The sequence below is a fragment of the Dioscorea cayenensis genome, chromosome 16, assembly GCF_009730915.1.
Source record: "Dioscorea cayenensis subsp. rotundata cultivar TDr96_F1 chromosome 16, TDr96_F1_v2_PseudoChromosome.rev07_lg8_w22 25.fasta, whole genome shotgun sequence".
In the NCBI taxonomy this organism is placed as follows: Eukaryota; Viridiplantae; Streptophyta; class Magnoliopsida; order Dioscoreales; family Dioscoreaceae; genus Dioscorea; species Dioscorea cayenensis.
In genome coordinates this window covers 21,108,960-21,135,203 of record NC_052486.1, presented here as the reverse complement: position 1 = coordinate 21,135,203, position 26,244 = coordinate 21,108,960, and the positions used below count along the sequence as shown (strand labels likewise).

The window sequence follows — 26,244 nt, the reverse complement described above, 5'->3', positions numbered from 1 at the left end:
TCAGGTTGACTCATCAAATAACAACGCCAAAAACCTCTCAAATCCAATTCATCTCCCAAAAACCCACCATAAATTACTCTGATCAACCTCAACCTTCCAGCTACCATGAATGACAATGTTGAACACACAAGTGTTTCTGATGCACATCCATAATGAAAACCATGAATGAAATGAAGATATTTTATTTTGTATCCTTTTATGTTGCTATTTTGAATGGACAATAAAAACTTGAACTTTTGTCTATATTTAATGCATGAATAAATGCTTACAAAGTAGATTTTTTTCCCCCAAAAATTACTGCAACACTTCTAATGAACAACAATTATCATCAAATAAAATATTCATTACATTTAAATTTTTTTTCAAAAAAAAACAATGAATATATATAAAGAACAAATAAATTGAAAAAAAAAGGAAAAAAACGTTATAGATAACCCCGTAGCGTCAGCACGAGCTGGCCACACTAGTGATCTCTTATACATAATTATTATTATTATTCAAATATTCAACAGTAAATGACTTAAAAAAAGAAATGCCACCAAATCTTTGAGTTAACCTAAAAAAAACATAATAATCTGAGCCATCTTTGGAATCACAGAACAAAGGGAAAAACCACAAAAAAAAGTGTTTAATGAAACTCTACAGAAATTGTCTTGCTTGTCTTCTTCCATACTTGGTGAGAATCATGGTGCCATTTGTGCTTAAGATGTTTAATTTCCAGAATAATTAAGGATGTCAATCCCTTTCTCATCAGACTAATTCTCACAGGTTTAACTCTTGTTCCATGTATTTAACCTATGCAAAATGCTATAATTGGCATAAGTAAATATCTATACATTTTTATTGATTTTTTTTAATTGTTTCATGTTAGAACATAATTATAATTAAAATTAAAATTATATTTGATTAACTATTAAATTGTAATAACTATTAATGGAAGGTTAACCAGGTCATTTGTTTAAAAATATTTTAGTTAATTATTTTTTTAGCATGAAATAATTAATAATAAAAAAAATTGTTTTGTAACTTTTTTAAAAAAATAAAAAAAACTATAAATATTTATAATAATTATAATTCCTAAAATATTCTCCCATTGATAAATGATGAGTCCCCAAATGGATCATAATTTATAAACAATTAATTTATATTATTAAAACCTTGTGCAAATGGGTCAAACAGTAAAACCTCTTCACTTGGGCCAACTCTGTGGGCCCTATGAATGGGTCAGTGGGCCACAGGGCCTTTACTATATAAAGCCCAATCCAAAATACTGCATTAAAAGGCCACGTCGACGACGATGGCTCGATCGGTGAAGACGGCAGTGATCGGAGCCGGACCTGGTGGTTTGGTCGCCGCCCGGGAGCTCCGCCGCGAGGGCCACGAGGTCACCGTCTTCGAGAAGTCCACCCGCGTTGGCGGTACTTGGGTCTACGATCCCACCACCGACTCCGATCGGGTGGCCGTCCATGGGAGCTTATACCGCTGGCTGCACACCAATCTCCCTCGCCAGCTGATGGGTTTCTTCGATTACCCATTTCCTCGGCCATCGGAGAGCTTCGTCGATCCCTGGGCGTTCCCGGCGCATGAGGAAGTGCTTGCTTTCCTTGAGGGTTTCGCGAGGGATTTTGGGGTTTTGGAGATGGTTCGGTTTGGTGCGGAGGTGGTTAGGGTTTGGTTGGAGGGGGACAGCGGCGAGTGGAGCGTGGAGTGGAGGAATGAGGATGGATCGGTGGCGGAGGAAAGGTTTGAGGCGGTGGTGGTCGCTAACGGGCATTTTTCCGTGCCGAGGATCCCTGAGATTCCGGGTGAGTTGCAAAGATGTTCTTGATTCTTTAGTTGCTTTATTTAATCTTATTTATTTAGGGTAAATTACCTAGTTGGTCACTAAAGTATTACCCAATTCCTATTTGGGTCACTGAACTAAAAAAAATTCTATTTGGATCACTTAACTAAGTAAATCATTCCAATCAAGTCACTATCACAGATGGCGTTAACGGAAGGCTAAGCTAGCTTGCCACCTCACCATTGGCCCTGCCTCGTCAGCAACATCCACACACTATTCATCTCTAACCATTCCCTTCTTACATCCAAACAACTCATTCATCTCCTTCCAAACTCCTCTTTCTCTTCTTCTTTATCTTCTCCATTTCCTTTTCCATCTCTTCAACCTTCATCTCCTCCTCTTCCTTCTCCTCCTCCTCTATTATCATCACCTTTTTCTTTCTCTCTTTCTCACTACTACTCCAGTCATCTCCATTAATGAGCATCACCTTTATCCTCATTTTCCCAATAAACAACACTTGAGTTGCAAACCTCATTGCCAATTCAAATTAAAAAAAACAAGCTCCTTCAAATTGTGAAGCAAAAACAAGAAGATTATTAAATCAATTGTGGGATTAATACCAAACAAGAGAGGATCAATGCATGCATCAAATCGCCTTCAAATTCTACCTGTCACTATTGACGTGCATGCAAATAAGTCATGCATTAATAGGCTTGAGTCCATGATAGCCATGCAGTTCACTGAAGTTTCCATTGAAAATCTTTTAACCCATGACATAGAGTGCATGAGGAGGAGACTTGCTTACTTCATTGCAAGTAGTGAAACTAAATCAAATGCAAAAGAAGCAAAGATTGTGATTGAGTTCATAAATGAGTATACAGGAGAGATGGCAAGAGAAGGAGTTTGGAAGATGATAGAGTTGTTTGGATGTAAGAGGGGAATGATGACAGATGAACAGTGTGCGGGTGTTGCTGACGAAGGGAGGTCAATGGTGAGGTGGCAAGCCAGCTCAGCCTTCCATTAACACCGTCTATGATAGTGACCTAATTGGAATGATTTACTTAGTTAAGTGACCCAAATAGAATTTTTTTTAGTTCAGTGACCCAAATAGGAATTGGGCAATACTTTAGTGACCAACTAGGTAATTTACCCATTTATTTATGGTAAAAGTTATGAAAATTATTTAAAAACTTAAAATATACTATGAAATATATTCATCAAAATATACATTCAGTATCATTTTGTTTGGAAAAACTATTATGATTTGAAAATTATTTGAAAACCAAAAATATTCTGCAAAATATATTCATCTAAATACTTTTATTGTCATTTTATTCGGGAAAACTATTATGATTTGAGATCTTCCATTGAGGAAAAATGCTTGTTTCTGTTTGATGGTATAAAATGACAAAGATATTTGTAATTATAAAAAAGAATAGGAGGATGATAAAGGGAAGTGAGATGGTTGTATGATAATAGTGGTAGAGGAGAAGGTGGATGAGAAAGACTGAGAAATAAAAATATCTTGGAACGAATAAAAATAGAAGGTTTGGCAATGGTGGAGTTGGTTGCTGGTAATGGGATTAAGAATCGATGATGCACAATAAATGATGACTGTAATGTTGGAGTTGGCCGGAGGGAAAGGTTAAAAGAGTGATTTTTTTTATTATTTTTATAACTGGTCATAATTTAATAAGGGTGTGTTCTAGGTGAAATCTTGTTGTTATGATATTTAACATGGTAGTTGTCATAAATGGGTTTGGATACTAGAACTTAAGCATTACAATATGCAACAAGCAGTCCCAAATTAAGGGTATGTTCTTGGTGAAATTTTGTGCAACACTAGAAACTACCATTCAAACAATCCCTTTTCATTCCTATACAATGAGAATGGTGTTATGATGTTGGCAGCTACCAAGCACCAATTGACATGGCAGTCCCAGATATGTGCATGTTCAATGCATCATGGTAAGAGGAACTTGAGAAAGTTGCAGTAACTAATTTCTGAAGCATCTTAGATGAGCATGATATTGATATCCAAAACTCAAGCTGCTAAAGGAACAACACTGCTCAAAATGTTGCACACTAGCGCATAGACGAATTTCATCAATCTTAAAGCTCCGGATTTTGAGTTACTCAAGAAAAGCTTATATGCTGCATTTGTTATTGTTAAGATTTTTATATTTTGATACTAGTGGGCCCTATATGGGCTCTATATGGGTTTAGGGGCCTTACACCAAAAAGTCTCAAGACTTAGTGGCTCAAGCGCTATACCTATATAAACCCATTACACTTCTATCACACAACCGATGTGGTACTATATTTCCAGCACCCTCCCTCAAGTCAACTCGGTCGAACTTGCACAGACTTGTACACCAGAGGCCTGTTTACATGGACTTGTACACTACTTGTGTCTCAGAGGTCCTACACATGGAGGTCATACACACATGGACTTGTACCACATCAGTGGCTCCACTATATTTCTCTGATACCATGTTAAGATTTTTATATTTTGATACTAGTGGATCCTATATGGGCTCTATATGGGTTTAGGGGTCTTACACCAAAAAGTCTCAAGACTTAGTGGCTCAACCGCTATACCTATATATAAACCAATTACACTTCTATCACACAACCGATGTGGTACTATATTTCCAACAGTTATCTTCTACTTCAATGGAAATTCTTTGAAGGCTATCCTTGCCAGAACCTTTAAATTGGGATTTAAGAGAATTTTATTTTGAGAGCAGTGCTTTCCAAGTTTGATTCTAAATGTTGTTAATGCAATGAACAATGAAACGATTGAGTAGCTGCACTATGAGAAACAAGATGTTTCCTGCAGGAAATTGTACTTGGTGTATAATGGAATCAGCTTCTCTTCAACTACAGCACTATTATCTTGTATCTCAGTTTTTTCAAATGTTCTAGTATGGTGTTAATATGCGCATGCTAGTGCGCACACATATTCTTGTGCAAAAGTTGAGTAACCATTATGATGACCACCAACATGCAATTGATGTTTACAATAAATTATCCCCTATTTTTTTCTATTTTTCTCTATTTATATCCTTGATGATATATGCATGTTGTGGCATTGATTGGAATGGGAGCTAGTTCACTTGATATATCTACAGTAATTTCAGAAGTAGCTAAGGAAATGCATATAGCCTCAAGAGCCAAAGATACCATAGTTGGAAAGTTAGATAACCATGATAATATTTGGCAACACAAAATGGTAAATACACTTTTAGTTTAATCATGTGTCTTCTTTATTGTTCCTTGTCAAGGTGTGCAAATATTCCATCTTTCTCACCTGTTTGATAATTGAGGTAAATTATATTCACCACAACATGCTACTGATGCAAGGAAATCTGTGTTTTTTACACAGGTAAAATGTGTCCATGAAGATTGTGAAGTGGAATTTGATGATGGTGCATCACTTCATGCTAAATTGTATATTCTATTGCACCGAGTATGCTGTGCTAATCCTACTAGGCGATGGAACTAGTTACTTGATTACTTAATGATTCTCTAATCAATCTATGTTTTCTCGTGATTTGATATTACTTACAATTACAAGTACCATTTCCTTCTCCTAGAAACAAATGAGTTCATAAGCATTGAAGACAGCCGTGTTGGACCTCTATATAAGCTTGGTTCCCCCCTGCTGTGGCCCCCTGTCTTTCTTTCGTGGGAATACCTGAAATTCTAAACCTTCAAATATGGATTTTTGTCTAAATACATGATGAACAAGTTTTAAGATTTTCCATGCAAACAGTTGAAAAGCCATAATGAAACAAATCTCCATGAAACTATCCAATCTTTGGTAGTCAAAGACTTGATCATTTTGTGCTATTATTCCCAGGTGATTTTTAACATTATGTTACGGTTACCATCCAAGTGGATAGCTCATGTTTTATCCAGCAAAGTGTTGTTAACATCAAAAGAGACCATGATGGCATCAATTGAAGCATATTTTCAGGAATTAGAGTGTGTAAGGTGACCAAAGTATCATACTTACAGTCTTCAACCCAATGAGGTTGGTAACACTTGTATTTTAGTCTGCTCATTTTCATTGAACTGCCATTACTCGATTAATCACATATGCTCTTCAACTACAGATTGAGTATCTAAATTATCTAACTTTTGAAGTCAGTTTGCCACCAATAGAGGAATGGAGGATACAAATGTATCGTGCAATGATGCGTACCGCAAGTACATGGATCATTCAAGTAGTAATTTAAATATCGTTCCCACAAGGATTTTATTGCTAACTACCAATTTCTTGCAATTAGGGTTATTTAGATGAATTAATAGGTATGTGAATTGTGAAAATAATAACTAATGAAAATTAAAATTGTCAAAGTTAAGGCTACCAAAAACTTAGATGAATAATTCAGATTTCAAGGGCTTCTAGGATTAAGGTTTACCACAATGATAGATAAAAGACTTCATATTGATTATTTTTTAATAATTTAGTTTAATTGCTTTGAAGGTGGAATATCCTAGGATACTCACTATTTCCTTTCAGAATATAGCGAGGTATCTAACTTAGAACAACTCCTACTTTAGTGGTAATTAAATCTAATTAGATCCTTTAAGTTTTATGACATCCAGTTATCCTCAAGAAATCATAATCTTGGATTTTGGGTCCAATTTTAGGGTTTCCAACACCTTAGTTCACCTTTCGGTCTTTCCTTTGGTATCTAAAATCATGCAAATATGAGGAGCCCAACTCACTCACAAGCATTAAGTTCCATAAAAGTGAATCAAAAGCAAATAAACATCAATAAGAAAATAAAAGTCAATACATCGTCAATTATCTAGACATTGGGCTAATCCAAATCCTAGAACAAAAGATCTACTCACTCATGTTCGATTTATAAGCTAAAATATTCATATCCATTATAGATCTAAACATGAAATAATTCAAAGAATAAGAAAGAATAAACTCTTGATCCTCCACGTGTGATATTCTTGTAGATTGATAAATCTCTCCTTTGATCTTTGTTTTCTTTCTCCTCTTTGATAGCTTTAGATGATCTCCAACCCCTTAGAGAAATCGTCCCCTTATTCTCGTAGCCAAAAGATCCCTTTAAAATTCTTTTTCTTGGATTTATATAAAGGAGGGTTAAATTAGGGTTGCGATGGTGGCAAAGATCCACGCCTATGTTAGCTGGCATGGGCAAGTTGTGCTTCTTTTAGGGTTTTAGTCTTTTAAATTTTTTCATCACGATCCATGGGTATGATAACTACCACAGGTCACCCGCATTTCAAATAAGAGCTAAAGTCCACTTATCTGCATATAAACTGATGAAAAGCAGTAACTTGAACTAAAAGAGTGAAATTGAACTAGAAATATAGGAAATAATGCATGATCAACTAAAAAATGAAACCTAAATCTAATAAAAATATATTATAATTTATTACTTATCATGCAACTATTGAGAGCCTCAAGTCTCACAATGATGGGTATCAGGACGACTGAGATGCTGAATATTGGATGGGGAAATCCATCTCTGCCCTCTCAAAGGTTTCGATTTTACAATGTGCAAGAACTAATGCATTATATGATTAGCTTTAGATGTTGAATTTTCTTTCGATGAACATAAACTGGAGATTTGTGAATCTTGTTATAGAGAGCTAGAATCCAATAACCACTCATACAAGTAATCATACCTAATGTTTTTACGGCAAACCATGAATAACGATAATCATTTATTCAGTAGAGAAAAGTTTGTGTTGTTTTGTATTTCACAAATTTATGCGATTTTCTGTTTACAAAGACTATTAACATTCATATGTAAACCTAGGAAGTACTCGTTTTCCAATCATCTCCCATTTTATATTGCATTGTCCTATTTTATAATTATATATACACATTGAGAACAATGTATGATTTCAAGTGTAGGGGAGAGGTTTAGGATGTATTGAACTCATTTATTTGCCAAGTTATTCACTTATGAAGGTGCATTTGAAAGATAGTGGGAGTTTCCTAGTATAAGAGTGGACACATGCGAGTTTGTTTCATTTTTAGTTGATAACGACGGAAGTGTCTGTGTTTATCGCGTAATAAAGTATGCGTAAGTGTAGAGTGTCGGTCTACAGGGAAAAAGGTGAATACTAGTAATGACTCCAGACCCGAAAAATAGCCTGAAAGATCGAGTGATATGTGTGTGAAAAAAAGCAAAAGAAAACAAAAAAATACAAGAAATAATAAAACAATCAAAGAAAGAAGCGATGTTTGGGCATAGAATTCCTCTAGGTTTATGAGATACATGACAATGTTGTCTAAATATCCAATCCTATTTGAACCAAAAGGTTTCCAAAAATATGCAAAACCCTGATTTCTCAAGCAAAGTGTAATTGAATAGATGTAGAGTTGATTCAGACATCCACACAATCGCATTAATACTCTATGAAACCTTATTGTGGATTAATAATAATCTCTTAAGTAGATAATCTCCCTCCCATAGAGGGAGATTACCCCTAATCCGAATATAGAGCAAAAATGCGATTTCTCCTAAAATTCGCTTCACATGCTTGCAAAGAGCACAAAAATTATCATCAATCCACTCGGAAAGATTGTAGGAGACAAACTCTCCTACATACCTTAACCAGAGGTGTATCCACTATCCTCTCGAATTAGATAAGTCTATGCTAGGTGAGAATTTTTTCTCATCACGTAGCAGTACCAATTATGATTGGTAGGGCTTTTGCCTCGTTAGCAATCAAGCAACCAATCACATAATTAGACTCAAATAGATATGATTGGAAATAAGAAATTAATCAAAACATCAAAGATCCAACAACTCAAGTCAAGAAAATAAACCCTAGAGTTTAACTATGCCCAAACATCTATAATTAGACTCAAATAGATATGATTGAAAATAAGAAATTAATTAAAACATCAAACATCCAACAACTAAAGTCAAGAAAATAAACTCTAGAGTTTAACTATGCCCAAAGATCTACAAATTAACCTTCCATAATTGAGGGCAAGCATTCAAGATCGCTGGAGAAGTTTCAGTACGCCGCTAAGAGGAATTTGACGATTACGAACTTCAATCCCCTTGAATGTAGATCCGAATCCCTCTCCAAATCGCTCCTAAAGTGCTGGAGATTCGGCTCCTTTCTTCCTTAACCTTGCAACTAAGAATCGTTCCCAAAAAATAGAAGGATAAAATAGATGATGCCTTAGAAATTCTCATAAGTTCTATTTATACCCGATTGTTTATGAGCTGCTTATGGGAAAAAGGACGTGGTCATAAAGGAGCTGGAGAAGATGGCCATGAGCCTTACGGAAATGCTTACGGCCATAAGCCCCGTCCGTAAGGTCTTCTGTTTGTGTTGTGGTTCAACGTACGGTCGTAAGTGTTGGACCGTAAGTTTCACTATTTAGCTCCTTGCGACCATCCTTACGAGCATATATTGTGGTTGTAAGCTCCTCTATATGGTCCTTACGAGCATAAGCCTTGCTTGTAAAATCCTTTGAATTGGCATGCTCGCAAGGTCTTCACCGTAAGGTTGATCGTAAGCTACCCATAAGCAACCCAATTCGCCTTGTCCTTGTTCTAATGATGGCGAAAGAGCTCCAACTTCATCGTTTAAAGTTTGAAATGCTTTTTTTGGCTCTCTCTCTCGTCTTTAAGTGCTGTCCTAAACCTGTTAATGCGAAATACACTATAGTTAGCATCGAATTCCACAATATAGTTCTAATACATACCAATTAAGTGTACAAATTGATATGCAATATATAAACAATGTACACATTATTAATTCAATTTTTTTTTAGTTTTCACTCTATTCTTGGTTATTTATCTAATTGAAGCACACAACTACTCTTTTGTAGCAACCTAGACCTTATATGAGTTTGTACAGTTTTTTGTTCGTTATACTTCAAGTGAAATAATTGTGAAATTCTTTTGCAAATTTGAAATAATTAGTTTGGAAAAGTGGAATGTTGGAAATGGAAAGAGCTATCTAATATGATGTCTGGAGTTACTCTTGATAAGTTAGATACTATATATCCTAACGAGAGAAAACTATCTCTTTAGGCGAGTGAAAGCTACTGTCTTCTAGGAGAAGATGTAGAAAAAGCTTTCACTCCTAAGCGTGAAAACCACTTTACGGTACCATGTGAGAAAAGATCAGGTTAGGAGTTGTGTGAAACTACCACTTTCAAGAATAAAAAATGTTTTTTTGTGAATTTTTGCTATTAAAATCTTATAGGTCAAAAGAAACAAAGTGGAGAATTGTACAATTAGATAACATTTAATATCATTTTGTATACTCATTAAACGTGCATTATAGTAATATTACAAAATTCGATATTAAACATGGTGTTTTGTATTTTCATGGTTCGAGCAGTGCTTAAAGACGAGCAAAAACTAAAACATGCAATCAAGAGCCAAAACGATAATTAGAGGACTTACAGACTTGATTTCCGCTCGTAAGCCAGCCCATAAAGATTGTTTAAGAGGAGATTACAAGCACAACATACACCCATAAGAATGGTTGCTAAGGCTATTCAGAGTAGCTTACGGTACAACGTTTACGGCCGTAAAATAAACTGTAACACTAAACATAAGACCTTATGGACAAGACTTACGGTCGTAAGTGATCCTGCAAGCAACTAGTAAGTGGCTAGGTATAATATTTCTAACGAGGGTTTTGTGGGTATCTTTTGTTTTGTTCAATGACGAGGTTTGGGGAAAGAAAAGGGGTGCATTTCTAGGGCTTTAGAGGCGAATCAAGAGCGATAATTAGCCCACCTAACTTGGAATAGAGGGATTAAAGTTGTCGAGGGTTGTCTTGCTAGCGTTTATGGAAGGTCCTTTGCCGTTCTACAATAATTACATCCTGGCGCAACTAAAAAAAGGGCTTTCATGTTTCTTTGTTATTTTTTGCGTCTTATTGTTTGGATGCTTTCCTTTAATAGAAAGATAATTTTGTAGATTTTTGGGCATAGATGAATTCTAGGGTTTATTCTATTTTGTGCTTTAATCATTTATTAATTGCAATACATGTTATTTGAATCCAATTGTGTGTTTTAATGTTTTGATTACTATCGTGACAAAAACCATAGTTTTCTTGTATGATATGCTTTCTGACGAGTAGAAATACTCACCTAATATAGACAAGCCGTGATTGGAGCGGATTGTGAGTAAGCTTAGCAATGAGGTACTTTGAAGTAGAGAGTTCTCTTCCCTCCCGAGTGATTTAACAAGTAATTCCATGTTATTTGCAATCGTAGGGAATAAATTTTAGGAGAAATCACATTTCTATTTTTTATGGGATTAAGGACAATTGCTTTGCGAGAAAGATCATTTACTTATGAATTCTTGTTAAATTCACATTGAGATTTCATATAGTGCAATGCGATTGTGGGTTGTCTGTATCAGCACTGTACTGAATTAGTTACTATTCACCATTGCAGGAGGGGTTTACTATATTTTAGAATTTTTCTCGGTTCAAATAGGATTGTTATATTTATACAACATTTGTCCTGAACGTATAAAACCCTAGAGAGACTCTATGCCCGAGCATCATGTTTCCCTTTGAGTGTTGACCGACTTAATTTTCGTATTCTTGCTTTTTTTTTTTTTAATTCTCTTTTCTCTTATTTTATTTGAACACATCACAAGTTTTGCTTAGGTTAATTTTTGAAGTTAAGACTAGTACTAGTACTCTTGATTTTCCTTGTGGATCAATACCCTGTACTTGTGTACACCTTACAACTTGAGCGGCGCGTACGCTTGCGTTAACCCCTATCATATATTATATGATTTTGTGGCTTTGTTTACCCTGTTTTTAATTGGTCTGGTTGGTTCATGGTGAGAAAACTAAAATATTTATCAAAGGGTAGTTTGTTATTATTATGAGGTTTGTTATTCTTCAGTGTTTAATTTTGTCTTTAAAAAAGAAAAAATCGAAGTGTTTAAAAATGTCGGTTTTGCTGATTCAGATAACTAATCATACCAAGTGAAACTGGTATAAACACAAGTGAGACTAGTATAAACGTGAGAAGAAAACTTATGAAACCTGAACTCACAAAATCTTTGGTTTTTGTGCAGATAATAGATTTCCTTGATAAGCTTCTTTGCTACGATCACTTATCTATTTTAATCTTGACACCTTCGTCTTAATATCTTATATTTCCACAAATTGAATCTATGAAAGCATGACAAAAGAAAGGAATCTTCTTCTTCTTAAAATGAAAAGTAAAATTTTATTGCTCTTAATTGCTTATATTTCTTTGAATCTTCTTTTGTTCTTAATTGCTCTGTAGTGATATAACTATTTGGTGCTGCAGATTTTAGACACAAACACAACAATTGGTGACGAAGTTCTAACAAGCCGTGGATTAGACTTCAAGAGCTACCTTTAATGGATATCAATTGGAGCCTTGTTAGGATACTCTTTGCTTTTGAACGTGGGATTTACTCTAGCATTAGCTTTCAAAAGTCACAAGTTTTTCCACTGAATTGAAACTATGTAACTCCATCTTTGCTCTCAACTAGTGACATTTATAGAAGAAGTTTAGCTGTCGGAATGTCTCATGCTATTATTTCTCGGGAGAAGCTTTCTCAGATAAGTGGATTAGTTGTTCTTCACAAAACTATAGAGCTAAAGAATAGCAAGCAAGAGACAGAAAGGATCGGTGAGTATCCTTTTTCTGTTTTACACCATGATGCATTCCGATTGAAGGTTAATAGATCTTACTTTGGATATTGTAGTGAGGATGGTCTTGCCTTTCCAACCACTAGCAGTTAACATTTCAGGATGTTCAATATTTTGTCGATTCACCATTGGTAGAATTATAATTGCAAAACAATTTTGACTAGATATAATATAGTAGTAACTGGTTCTTTTTATTCAAATAGGAAATGAGAGAACAAGGGTATGCAGAAAAGGAGCTTCAGTTGTTGCACAATATAAGTGGAGCATTTCAGCCTGGCATTCTTTCGGTGTTGATGGGTGTCGGTGGAGCAGGTAAAACTACACTTCTGGATGTTCTTGCTGGAAGGAAAACAAGTGGAGTAATTGAAGGAGTTGTCATAATGGGAGGATATCCGAAAACACAAGAAACATTTGCAAGGATTTCAGGTTACTGTGAACAGACTGACATTCATTCTTCTCAAATTATTGTCGAAGAATTTGTTATTTATTCCGCTTGCCTTCATCTACCACATGAAATTGATTCAAAGACAATATCTGTATGTTATATCCAGAACTAAAAAATTCTGTACTATTTATGTTGATATTGTTTTTAACTGCTTTAATATGGTTTTGCTTCTATTTTATGTTGTGCCATCAAGAATATGGCCTCATAAGCAATACCCTTTCTGCAAGAGCAAGTCAAGCAGAGTGATTTGTCTTTTGTGTTCCACCTACAGGTGATTTAGTATATCTCTTGATACTATTTGCTGCACCATGTTGTTCTTAATTTATTGCCAAGTATTACGATTGTTATGTCTCTATTTAGTTGTTTGCTATTTGTTTTTGTCATTTGATCTCATGAAGGGTGTGGGTCTTCTCAAGTTACCACTATTGGGAGATATTAAGGTTTTGATGGTATGGAATTTTTTGTTAATGATCTTGATGTGTTGATGTGATCTTTAACTAGGTTTTACATCTTTATTTGATATTATCCTAAACCGATGCAGTACTAATAAATTTATTTAGTGAAATTTATAAGTTTTAATATAGTTATTTGTGTTTTGAGATTCAACCACAGGTGTCTTTTTGTATAGAGTGTTGAATCTTTGATCAAAATTGGCTTGTCTTGACATATCATTAAAATCATGTTGTTTTTTAGTATCTTTGAAGGTGTCTGAGATGAAAGCCAAGTATTTCCTCCCAGATAAAATGTGATTTTGCAGAATGAAGCACCAACAGACTTCTATATTCTGGTGACAGGCAGGCAGTGTGGTAACGAAAATTCTTTGAATATTACTCATTATTTCTTACTATTTCTTCAGCATGCATTCATATTCTTAAATCTGCTCTTACCTCGGCAGGATTTTATTGATTACAAAAATGGAATTGAGCAGGCAAGTGTGAATGGCTACAGCATTTTGAGTATTCCTCGAGTAATACTCCAGATATCCAAGCAGGGAAATGAAATCTCTTTTATTGATCATTGGATCTCTAGCAGGTTGTTCATAAGGCGAGGACAGGTGACCTTATCGGAGATATTGGGTACTTTGCTATAGGCCACAATTATTTACAATCCGAACCAAAAAATTGTACCAGTTGTTGTGGCTAAATCGTACTACATTCTTTAGTATTGTTCAATCAAATGTTGGAGATAAAACTATAATCAACCAGCTTTGGGTTTTTTGCTCTTGCAATACTTATTACTACAGTATTATGATGTGATTGTTGATTTTCCCACCCACTAGAAAACCAGCAATCATAGAACTAGTTTGTTTTCTTGGGAGGATGTGTACATAAATTTCTTTTACTTGACCTTGAATTGTTGTTTTAATGCAGGTGTTTGTATAGTAATACTACATGGTTTCTTATGTATATATGGTGCAAGTATATGTTAATTCAATAAGATGGTTTTTGTTCAGCAATTCAAGAAAATCTTTGACAGGTGCAATTGGAGAAAATCTAAATGTAATTTCATACAAATTAATTTTTTCATATAATAAGCAAAAGTGTGCCGAAAGTTGTAACAAAAAAGAAAAACATATTATCAAAAACTATACCAAATACCGTGAAAAAAAAAAGTAAAGTATACAAAATCAATCATGGCAAATACCGAACCAATAAAGTTATGTCAAAACCATGATAAATATGAAACCAAAGTTTGTGCCAAAAATCAATGGCAATATTTACCAGGATATCATTTTTTTCTCCTAATTTTTTCTCTTTGTTTTCGTTTTTCTTACTTTTTGTTTTGTTTTGTTTTGTTTTTCACACACATCACTACTTTTTTATTAAGCTAATTTTCGAGACTAAAGTATCAATAACCTCATTCTTCCTTCTCATTCTTCCTTGTGGACCGATATCCTGTTTTTAAACACTTTATTACACGATTAGCATGTACACTTGCGTCTTTATCAAATAGCTGTTGATAAGACCTAATACTGTATGGATAACCATATATATATTTAGCATAAGCAAACATTTGAAAAACATAAATTTTCAAGGAAAAAAAGAGCAAACTATACAAACTACAAATATTTATCACTGAAAGACTTGTCTAGATCTGAAAAGTATATTTAATTAAAGAACAACGCAAAGATATTTAATTATTGAAGAAATTTCATCTTGATGACGTTTGGTATCTTTTTTATTTTCAAACATCAATGCATCATATGTATACTTCGAAGTTACACATTTGTGGACTGCATGGAATCTCCGACTTGCATGCATTTTTTCAACCCATTATTAACATCAAGTAGATGTGGCTTTTATTTTGCCTGCAAGTACTCACTTTTGAAATACATGTACCAATCTGGTTGGCCTAATTTTGTGTTAGATACGTAACTACACAACACACCTATATAATTAGAGTTATTATTATAATTATCAATTCTTTATCAAATAAATAAGTTATTAGAATCATAATTTATGTTGTTTAGTAAAAGTCACTACATTATTGCTATTAATCACCGAATAATTAACAATCCTTAATTTGTCGTCCCTTCAGTTAACTCCACGTTCTTGAGTTGCATATTTGCATGTATAGTGCAAACACTATCAAATTAATTACTAAAATTTATATTATATTAATTTTATATCTGATTAATTTTAATAGTATTTTATGCGCCTTTTATATGAATGGTAGAACTAATCATTCAAATTATTTTAAAAGTATTTTCCGTATTGATTAGTGGCTTTTAAGTATTTCATCATGATCGAGGTTGAAATACTTAAATGAATATCTATAATTATTTTGACTTTTCTTATAATACAAGATATATATTTTGCATTGAAAATAAGCACTAAATTTATTCTATAATTATTTTGTATGTTGATTAGCGCCTGCTCTTTTGATTTGAGTATATACATCTTCAATGAATGTGATTTAAAATAATAAAAAAAAACAATATAAATTAAGTTAGGGTGAGTCACACACACATGCATGGTACGTAGCATAACAAAGAAATAAGGATAAACATCAAGTATTATTAGTTCTTGTAGACAAGAGTAAACAATAAGTCGACACTGCAAGAGAGAAATGCTTGCAAGCACCTCCACACCTTATTATACATATATATTTTGTATATTTAATTTTAATTATAAAGCCCTCCATATATATATATATATATATATATTGGCTCTTATTATTTAATATATATTTCTTTTTAAAGATGGATAAACCATTATTAATTAAAAGAAAGAAACCGATAACAACACCTCACTACACGATAGTGAGAACAAAGATACAGAAAAATAAGAGGGAAACAAACCACAAGAAATGGCGGTAGTGAGAACAGAGATACAGAAAAATAAGAGAGAAACAAACCACAAAAAATGGCTACAAAACACTCAGGAGACCACGCAAAACAAAACAAAACACGAACCACCAGTCAGGAGGACCACGAAAGCCTTCACAATCTCCCAGGCAGAGAATCACTATCTATTATTATCTTATTACTTAATATTCGATCTTTCTCAGCTCTTTTTTTTTTTTATTGTATCAATATCTTAAGCAGAAACTGGTGACCCAGCGTCATCATCACTGACTTGTTTGGCGTTTAATTAGGTGCGCACTGGAACCCCACAGGAACATCCTTTCTACAGGACTTGAGGATCGTCCTAACGGCACGGTCGAGGTCGCTGACGTTGAATATTCCCAAGGCTTTAATTATAATGCATAGACACGTTGCAGCTTCGAGGCCAATCAAAGGATCAATGAGTGAGCAGCAAGCTGAGGTACCATTGTTAAGGTCATCGAGCGGACCATCAGGAATACATTCATCAAGCTGAGGGCATTGACCATCATTACCAGGGGCTAGGTTAGCTGGTGGTGATGCAGGAATAACCACAGGGATCGTCTGAGAAGTCCCAAAGGTGAAGAAGAGAAGGTTGAAGATGAGGAAGAGAGCACAAATGGATACTGAAGACTTGGAAGAAGCCATTGGACCAACTAGCTCAAGCTCAAGCTCAAGCTCAAGCACTACTACAAGTATAGAACAAGAGCTAGCTAGTTGATCAAGGTGGTAGCGGGTTTACAATTTTGAAGGAATGAAGGGTATATATAGAGTGAGAATATGCGAAGAAGGGTTCATATTTTTCTTCAAGGGTCACAAATGTCATGTTTCTTGTAAACATGGTTCTCACCGTAATTTGATCAAGTTGGGATATGCATGTACCTTTCATCAAGTTGGTGCCCATTAATCGTCTTGTATTTAGAATTTTCTTTTTTTTTATTTATGTATAAAAAAATTAAGAAAAGAAGGTATTTCTTTGTAAATTTATTTTAACAATTTATATAAAGTGGCATCTTGCTAATTCTAACAATTATATTTAATAATTAGTTGATTTTTTTTATTTTATGAAATTTTTATTGGTTTTATATATCCCTATATATGTTGTGTTGATATGCCTCACTTGGTAATAATTCTTATTGGTTAATTTGATAAGAATAAACATGATCGTGTGAAAGAAATAATTTTTTTAAAGTAAGTATTTTGAGAAAAAAAATCTTTTTTTTTAAAGAAAGACATTTTAGTGGAAATAATTATCTTTGTATTATTTTAATTTTGTCTGATATCTCCTAAAAGACAATTGTAAATAATATTATAAAGAAATTTTATACCATGAGAATGGTGAGGTGCCATTAGTTGAAAACAATGCAAGCTTTCATGCAAATTTTTGAATAATAGACGACAAGCGCCCTTTTTATATGAATATAAACAGTACTAAACAGTACTAGAATCCGGATGTACAGTATGTGCAGTATGAGAATAGTGTAAGAATCCCGGGTGAATAGTATATGAACAGTATGATGAATAGTACTGCCGGGGGAGGGATTTGAACCCATGACCTCTCCCTTATACTTTGGTGTCATACCATTGGGCTATCCAATGGTTGACCTTTCATGCCAATTTCAGCAGATTATCAAAATCACATACATGACAAAATATTGAAAAACGATTCATGTGTATATATATATATATATGTCAGACCATATCCCAAGCGAGAAGGAAACCAACAATATGTATTTATTTTAAATACATGTGGATCTTAAGTATTTTTAAAATATACTAATTAAATTAAATAAAATGGTAAAAATGAAGAAGAAAAATATAAAATTTTTCTAAAAAACTATTATAATTATTTTTAAATCATGCTGTGGTTCAACACTTGATTGATGTCAATAAAATATAACTGAAAATTCAAAGAATATTTTCTTACATTTTGCTATTTTCATTAATATGTAGTTGTGAATATATATATATATATATATATTGCTTACTTATTAGTGTATATATATTGCTTGTTTATCAGTATCACATATATATATGTTGTGTCAATTTTTTAAAAATTGATGAATTCTTTGGTGTTGATTTATTATGGAGTTTTATGATGTAAATCAAATATTAATGTTTGCTTTTTTATTCAATTTTTTTTAAATATAAATCAAAGCTATTAGATTTAAATGATATATAAATATGGACCGCATGAAATTTCTCGCTTGGATGCAATTTTTTCAATCTGTTTATAATGAGTTTACTGTGGGTTTGATTTTATCAACAAATAATGTACAATTTTAGGTTTGATACAATCAATATTTGTGAGGACATAAGTTCCCTTATCTAGGACAATCAATACCAATTTCAAATTTACCATTTAATCATCAAATAAATAATTTATAATTAGAAACATAATTCATTTTCGTTAATGAAAGTTACCAGACCATTGTTTTCTAATTAATCTCCAAATAATTAACACTCTTTATTTCTTCTTTAATCTGACTAAATATTATATTATATTAATATTTATAATTATTAATTTATTTATGGCCTTCTCATATCACTTCCCTAATTACGTTTAGCTTGAATAAAATAAATATATGTTGCTTTGAAAATAACAACTCATATTTATTCTCTACAAGTTATTATACATATATAAAATATAGTTTTTCATGTACTAGAAATTAGGAAGACAAATTAAACAGTTGCTTCTTTTCTAGTAATTGAAGTGGTTTATTCATTTTTTTTAAAAAAAAAAAATTAAGCAGTTGCTTGCTATTTTATTTTTTATTTAATTTTATATCTTTTGAGTTTTCTTAATTTTAATCCTAAAATTTATTTCCATGATTAATGAATCTGATTTACAAGGGAAAAAAATCAGAAAGTTAGTGTTAATTAATTACAAGTATATATAAGAAAGTCCAAATTGTAAAGGAACCACTTGCATGCACTTTCACCTATACATTCCCAATACATATTACGTACGGTGGTCCTCCATATGTATGGTTGGTTTTTAGGACTGGAAACACTAATTTTTTAATGTAACATTTGTCAACAATGTAGATCAATCTCTTTAAGAGCCTATAAATTAATAATCCACTCCCTCCATGCACCACCTTCTTCATCCAAGTTAAAAATTAATCATAGTAAAACTTATAATATCTAAGCATTTAAATATATCATATTATAAAACCAGAGTAAAGCATATATTATATCACATTAATTGAACAATTAATAAATAGCGGAAGTAAGATCTCTTACCTTCAGCCATAGTAAATCAGACAGAACAAACGAAGGGACTAAGATCTGCACATAAAAAAACAAAGGGCTCTTCCAATCTATCTCATTCTTTCCCGTCAATGGGGCTAGGTATTCTCGAGAACGTTAGATTGGGGACCCCTAATATTATACTATATATAATTTTTACTACCAAAGGATTAACTCCACTTATAAAATTTAAGTAGATCATTATTCAAAGTGCCAACTAGAATTAACTTCAGATTCCATTAAATAAAGTCATGGACCATTTTATTCAGTTTGAATTCATATTAGATTAATATTATCACGAAGTTAATTTAGAATAGAATTCAAACTAACATTCTCCTACTTGGTCCAACTTTATCATAAATGATAGGGGCGTACGTGCCAATCAAATAGTAAAGTGTGCATGAAAGCAAGGTATCAATCCACAAGGAAGATTGAGATTACTAATACTAACCATAATCCTGAAAATTAGCCTAATCAGGGTTGTGATGTTGCGCAAAAGTAGAAAAGAAAACCAAGAAATACAAAATAAAAGAGTAAAGAAATTAGTAGAATAAGCGATGTCTAAGCGTAGCATCCCTCTAGGGTTTGTTAAGTACATGACAAAAGTTGTCCAAATATGCAATCCTATTAAAACCAAAAGATTTCCTAAATTATACTAAACCCCTCTTGCTAGGGTGAATAGTAACTAAATCAGTATAGTGCTGATACAGTCACCATACAATCTCTTTACACTCTGTGAAATCTCAATGTGAGTTAACAAGAATTTCTTAAATAGGTAATCCTTCTTATAAAGAGATTACCCCTAATCTTAATACATAGAACATGGAAATAACTTGTTAACCTACCCAAGAGAATTAAGAGAGAAGAAGTCTCCAAAGTACCTCATTATCAGGCTTACTCACAATCCCCTCTAATCGCAGCATGTCTCTACTAGGCGAGTATTTTTACTCATCATAAAGCATATCAAATATGATAACTAGGGTTTTCACCATGATAGCAATTAATCAAGTAATACAAACAAGCAATTAGATTCAAATAACATGGATTATAATTAAGAAATAAGTAAATCACCAAGATCCACAACCAATGTCAAAAGATAAAATCTCAGAGTTCAACTATACCCAAACATCTATGAAATTAGCCCTTGATTAATGGAGGGCAAGCATTTAAATTACAAGATATAGAGAGAATAAAACAAAGCATTAAAACCCTCTTCTCAATTGTGCCGAAGGTTAATAGCTGAAAAACTCCAAATAAAGGACCTTCCGCAAACGCCACCAAGTTAGTCTTGACGATTACGATCTTCCTCTCCTCAATGGTGGAGTGGAATCTCCTTCTAGAATTGCCTCTGAAGCCCTGAAGACTCGCCCTCCTTCTTCCCTTAGCCTCGTCTCCAAATTGGAACAAAAGATGCCCTAAAAATCATCATCAGATCTATTATACTGTGCCGTTTACAGATTGCTTACGGGCGTAAGGACATAGCCGTAAGGAGCTAGAGATGATAGGTCACGAGTCTTACGAGATCACTTACGGCCGTAAGTCCCATTCATAAGGTCTTCTATTTTGTGTTACGTTTCATCTTGCGGCCGTAAGCGCTGGACCATAAGCTTCTCTGTGTTACCTTTGCAACCACTCATACGGGCGTAAGCTTTGCTCATAACCTTCTTTGAATGGTCCTTACAGGAATAAATCCTACCCGTAAGGTCCTCTGATTTGGCTTTGTACTTCTTCTTATAGGTATAAGTATGCCCGCAAGGTTCTCTTGAAGAGGCTTACAGTTGTAAACTAGGCTGTAAGCTGGCCATAAGCGATCCTATTTGCCTTGTCCTTATATCTAATTGATTCCGAGAGAGTTCCATCTTCTTTGATTAGGATCTAGAATACTTCTTTTAGTTCTCTCTCTCTCTCTCATCTTTAAGTGCCGCTCAAAGCCCGAGAATGCAAAACACACTATGTTTAGTGTTGAATTTCATAATATACTTCTAATACATATCTAATTAGTGTATAAATGATATAAAATAATAGAATATTGTACACTCATCTATAGGTAACTTAATATCCATTCACATTAACCGATAAATCTGTATGCCTACATCAAAAAGATAAATTACACGAATTATGGTGGTAAGTTATCATTATAAACCGAGTATTATCTTCCATGCATTATGATGCAATCTGTCACACCCACCCCTTCTACCGAGGTAAATGTGGCACCCATCAGTTAAAAATTCCTTTTTAACTGGAAACTGACACCCTCAAAAACCAAATCAGGCTTACAGATCACAATTTACAACTTTACACCAACTATAAGATTTAAATACATAAATACAACAAATATAATAACTCAAATTTGCGGGTACAACCGCTACAAGATCACGACACCAATAAATAGAAAGAAAGATATGGGACCCACTGCAATCTTGGACTCAACCTTGACTAGCTCTATGGTTGAACAGGTGATCTACTAGGGTCCTACTCCTGCAGCTACAACACATTCAGTTGGTCGGTAGTGGCTTAATAATTTAAAATACTTAAATACAATATATATAAAGTATATAAATACTAACTTCTCAAATAATTTTCCAACTTTACGAAATACCAAAATTCTAGTAAAATACATTTTTAAAGAACTCTTGAAACATAAATTCATCATAAATCAATGTCAAAATAACTAATAATATAAAACCATTCTCAAATCCACAGCTTGAAAACTCTCCCCGACTTAGCCGCCGTCGCGGCTAGGTTGGGAGCCGCCAAGGTCTTCGCACCCTTGACGTTGAGCTATCGGTCCCGTGTGGTGACTCTGAGATCCCGATGTATTATCCAATCAGGGCTCTACGCTCCCACCTGATCTGGACAAATCAACACTCAGGTCTACCACGCCACCTCTAAAAGCTGGCCTGTGGGGACCCACTACTGCAGTAGTCGGGCATTAGCCCGCTGTCACCATCCAAACCCACATGTAGATACTGCAATAATACAAACTGTATAAATTATATCACAGGGTCCTTATCCAGGACAAGCATTCACAGTACAACACATGCATAATACCATAAAAGCCCAAATACAGGATACCATTCCTATACCAGGAATGAAAACCAGTTCCACAAATATTGTCGGTAAAACATTTTAATACGCGCAAATGATTTCACAAATTATTCCAAATCAAAACATATGTAACCATTCAAAAATAAATTTATGAACCGAATAATTAAATCACATATACATGTATTTTTTTCACTATTTGCAAATATGTATAATTATACAAAGCTGATGTATCAATACGATTATCATGAACATCAACGGCAAATAAATATAAGTATATTTCAGCATTATACGCAATTTAAACATGATAAAAATAAAATACTTAAACATTTATTTCCAAAATACTAGCCATTAAATAATTATTTCAAAATAATAATAATTAATCAATTATTTAAAATAATAGCCACTACCAACTCACCTGGTGTCCTTGGGTTCCTTGCTAGACCTGGAACTCCCTCCCACGACTGAACAACACCTAACAAGATAACATAATAAAAATAAATACCAGAATTAAACCTAAAAGAAAATACAAAAAACAATAATAGACTCTCTATTGGGCTCACTCACTCCAATCGGTTTAAACCCGACCTTGCATAATCCAACTAGCTTTCAATTGCACTTAAACCAACTCAATTTAGGGTAAACACTGTTGAACCAATCTGAACCAACCTTAATTCCACTAAACCAAGCTCAATTTCACTGAACCAGCCTTGAACCAACTTAATTCTTATACAAAATTCATTGAACCAACTTGGTTCAACCCAAAACCCTTAGCCCAAATCAACTGAACCAAACCCAAACCATCTCAACTTGATTTGATCAAGCCCAACTCAACCAAATCAATTCAATTCAACCAATTCAATTCCAACTTGGTTTGATCCAACCAAATCAACTTGGCTAACTCCACCAGTTCCAATCCAACCATCATCATTAACACCTTAATCATCATCATCATCAATTTAATTAGCCAAACCAAAACCCTAATCTCTGTGCTACAGTAATACTACAGTGAACCCGAAAATCTCATCCTCCATTCAAGCAATTTCATCATGTTCACAAGGGTTTTTTCAAAACAATTTCAAACACTCATCATCTACAATAATTAAACATGCCTTTTCAATTCAAATCCATCAATTTTCTTCATCAAATCCACCAAATACACATACATACATGCATACATACATTCATTAATTCATGAAAAAGACACCAAGAAAAGTTCTTAATGCAAGCATACGCTATCGCAAACAAGTAATATAATGATAAGAGAATATCATCCCACGAGATTGAGTTTATTAATTATCAAAATTACTAATTCTAATTCTACTTGACTAATGATATTGAAGAGATTTAATTTAGAAAATCTAATTCAGGGACTAGAGAAAAGATAGTTAGATGAGAAGAAATCAATGTCAGGAGATTCTAGGGTTTCCGAGTTCACCTAGACTAATTCCACCTAGATCATTTCTTATGTTTTCATCAAATTTTCCTAAATTACATATTGATCTTTCTCAAGTATCAATAGCATATTCCATTAGATAAGTTAACATCATCTCTGAAATAACTATGAACCTATGGAACTCATTAAGCTCTAGAAATTTATAATGATGCATACAATCTCATAAATATCTCTATCTTATGATGATTGTACGATATGCCAACCAAGACCTAATTCAATTATCACATCTCGGTCTTAAATCAAATTACTAATCATGCAATTGGTGATCAAGCAATCACAAGCTTTAAGCATAGATTAAAATATCCAATATAGTCTTGAAACAAGCATCAATTAAATTAAACAAACATAAATCAAGTTTTTCATAGTTTGGCAATTTTGTAGCCCTAGAAAAAGGTATTTAGAACATAATGATTGCAAAGTTTAACATATTAACAAGGTTCATAATCAAATAAACAAAGAAAAACTAAAAACAAAAGCTTGATGATGAATTCGGGCCAAATCTTTGCTCTCGGCCTTTTGATCTCTAAAATTCTCCTCCTAGTTTTTCGTCTTAACCCTAGCCCCTTTTATAACTTAAAATCAAGGTAGCACCTAGGCACCAAAGACTATAGTGCCTAGGTGCTATAGTTTTCATTTTGCACCTTTTTACATTATAGCGCCTAAGCGCTGCATGCTAGAGCATAGACGCTAGATTTTCTGTTTTACTTGCTTTCTCTTTGTTAAAACTTTACTCTTTTTTCCTCAAATTTTGTGCTTTTTACATGTTCTTCCTTCGCATCATTCTGTTTCTTTCCTACAATACAATAACAATAAGATTGTGAGTAAAATTGGTTCAAAATAATACAATTTAATTCATAATGAGTTAAAGAAGAAGGTCTATATATTGAGTGCAAATTATACTCATCAATGACTTATGGCCGGGTTTACAGGTGCTATAATGGGTGATACTGTAGCATTGTAATATTCATGGCATTGTAACAAATCACTATTATGGGCTTAAGCCCCAACTCGAGAAGTTTATAAGTACTGTTATGGCTGTAAGCATCGGGTCGTAAAGACCTCTTATGGTTGTAAGAACCCCCAATTTCTGAGTTATAAAAGCCCGAAAACTAGAGCTTTTGAGTGGCAATTTTGAGAGCTTCTATTGCATATCTTCTCCGGGGGAAGAAAGCAAAATTAGAGACTAGATGAAGGTTTAAAGCTTCATTGGAGCCGTCAAGGATTGTCTTGGCGGTGTTTGTGGAAAGTCCTTGGGTGTTCTATGGCAATCATCTCTTGATGCAATTGAGAAGAGGGTTTTAATGTTTTCTTTAATTCTTGATGAGTCTTATTGTTTGGATGTTTGTTTTCCTCTAATGGAGAGCTAATTTTGTAGATGTTTGGGCGTAGATAAACTCTATGGTTTATTTTATTTTGACATTGGTTGTAGATGTTTATGCTTTAATTGTTTCTTAATTGATATCCATTTCTATTTAAATTCAATTGTGTGTTTTTAATGTCTTCAATACTATCGAGGAAAAAGCCCTAGTTTTCTTGTATGATGTGCTTTGTAACAAGTAAAAGTTTCCATATAGCATAGACAAACCACAATTGGAAGGGTTTGTGAGTAAACCTAACAATGGGGTACTTTTAAATCGCGAGTTCTCCTCCCTCAATCCTCCCAAGTGATTTAATAAGTAATTCCATGTTTTTTGCAATCGTATGGAATATATTTTAGAAAAAATCACATTTTTATTCTATATAGGATTAGGGACAGTTGCATTGCAATAAAAATTGTTTATTTCAGAAATCCTTGTTAAATTCACATTAAGATTTCATAGAGTGCAAGGCTATTGTGGGATGTCTATATCAACATTGTACTAAGTCAGTTATTAATCGCCCTCGAAGGAGGGGTTTAGTATATTTTAGGATTTTTCTCGATCAAATAGGATTGCATACTTATACAACATTTGTTCTGAACTTAATAAACTTTAGAGGCCATTTGGTTCACGGTAATGTAGAAAGATTACTACGTGTTACGTGGTAATCTGAAAATATTACCATGTTTGGCATTGCACCGGTAGTAATCTGGATGGTAATATCATATTACCAACTTATAAATATTATCAAGAAAGTGGTAATCCTATTATCACCAAATTTGGTGTCTATCTTGGATTACATTAGTAATCTTATAACTTTTTATATTTTAACAAATTGATCACCATGACAACCGAACAAGGCAATGAACTATTCTCGGTAATAAGAGTTCCCAACCA

General features: G+C 33.6%; 2 protein-coding genes across 2 annotated transcripts; one reads left to right on the top strand and one right to left on the bottom strand.

Annotated features, from left to right (window-relative positions):
- Nucleotides 1-1,297: 1,297 nt before the first annotated feature.
- LOC120278623 (flavin-containing monooxygenase FMO GS-OX5-like) lies at nt 1,298-1,828 on the top strand. The gene has a single exon (XM_039285361.1). The coding sequence runs from the start codon at nt 1,298-1,300 to the stop codon at nt 1,826-1,828; it is 531 nt and encodes a 176-aa protein (XP_039141295.1).
- A 14,286-nt stretch (nt 1,829-16,114) lies between these two features.
- LOC120278853 (hydrophobic seed protein-like) lies at nt 16,115-16,967 on the bottom strand. Its single transcript, XM_039285594.1, has one exon. The coding sequence runs from the start codon at nt 16,882-16,884 to the stop codon at nt 16,501-16,503; it is 384 nt and encodes a 127-aa protein (XP_039141528.1). The 5' UTR covers nt 16,885-16,967; the 3' UTR covers nt 16,115-16,500.
- Nucleotides 16,968-26,244: the final 9,277 nt, after the last annotated feature.

What these genes read in the sequence shown, in the direction of transcription:
- LOC120278623 (XM_039285361.1), top strand. Translation starts at nt 1,298, where the DNA reads ATGGCTCGATCGGTGAAGACGGCAGTGATCGGAGCCGGACCTGGTGGT.
- LOC120278853 (XM_039285594.1), bottom strand. Translation starts at nt 16,884, where the DNA reads ATGGCTTCTTCCAAGTCTTCAGTATCCATTTGTGCTCTCTTCCTCATC.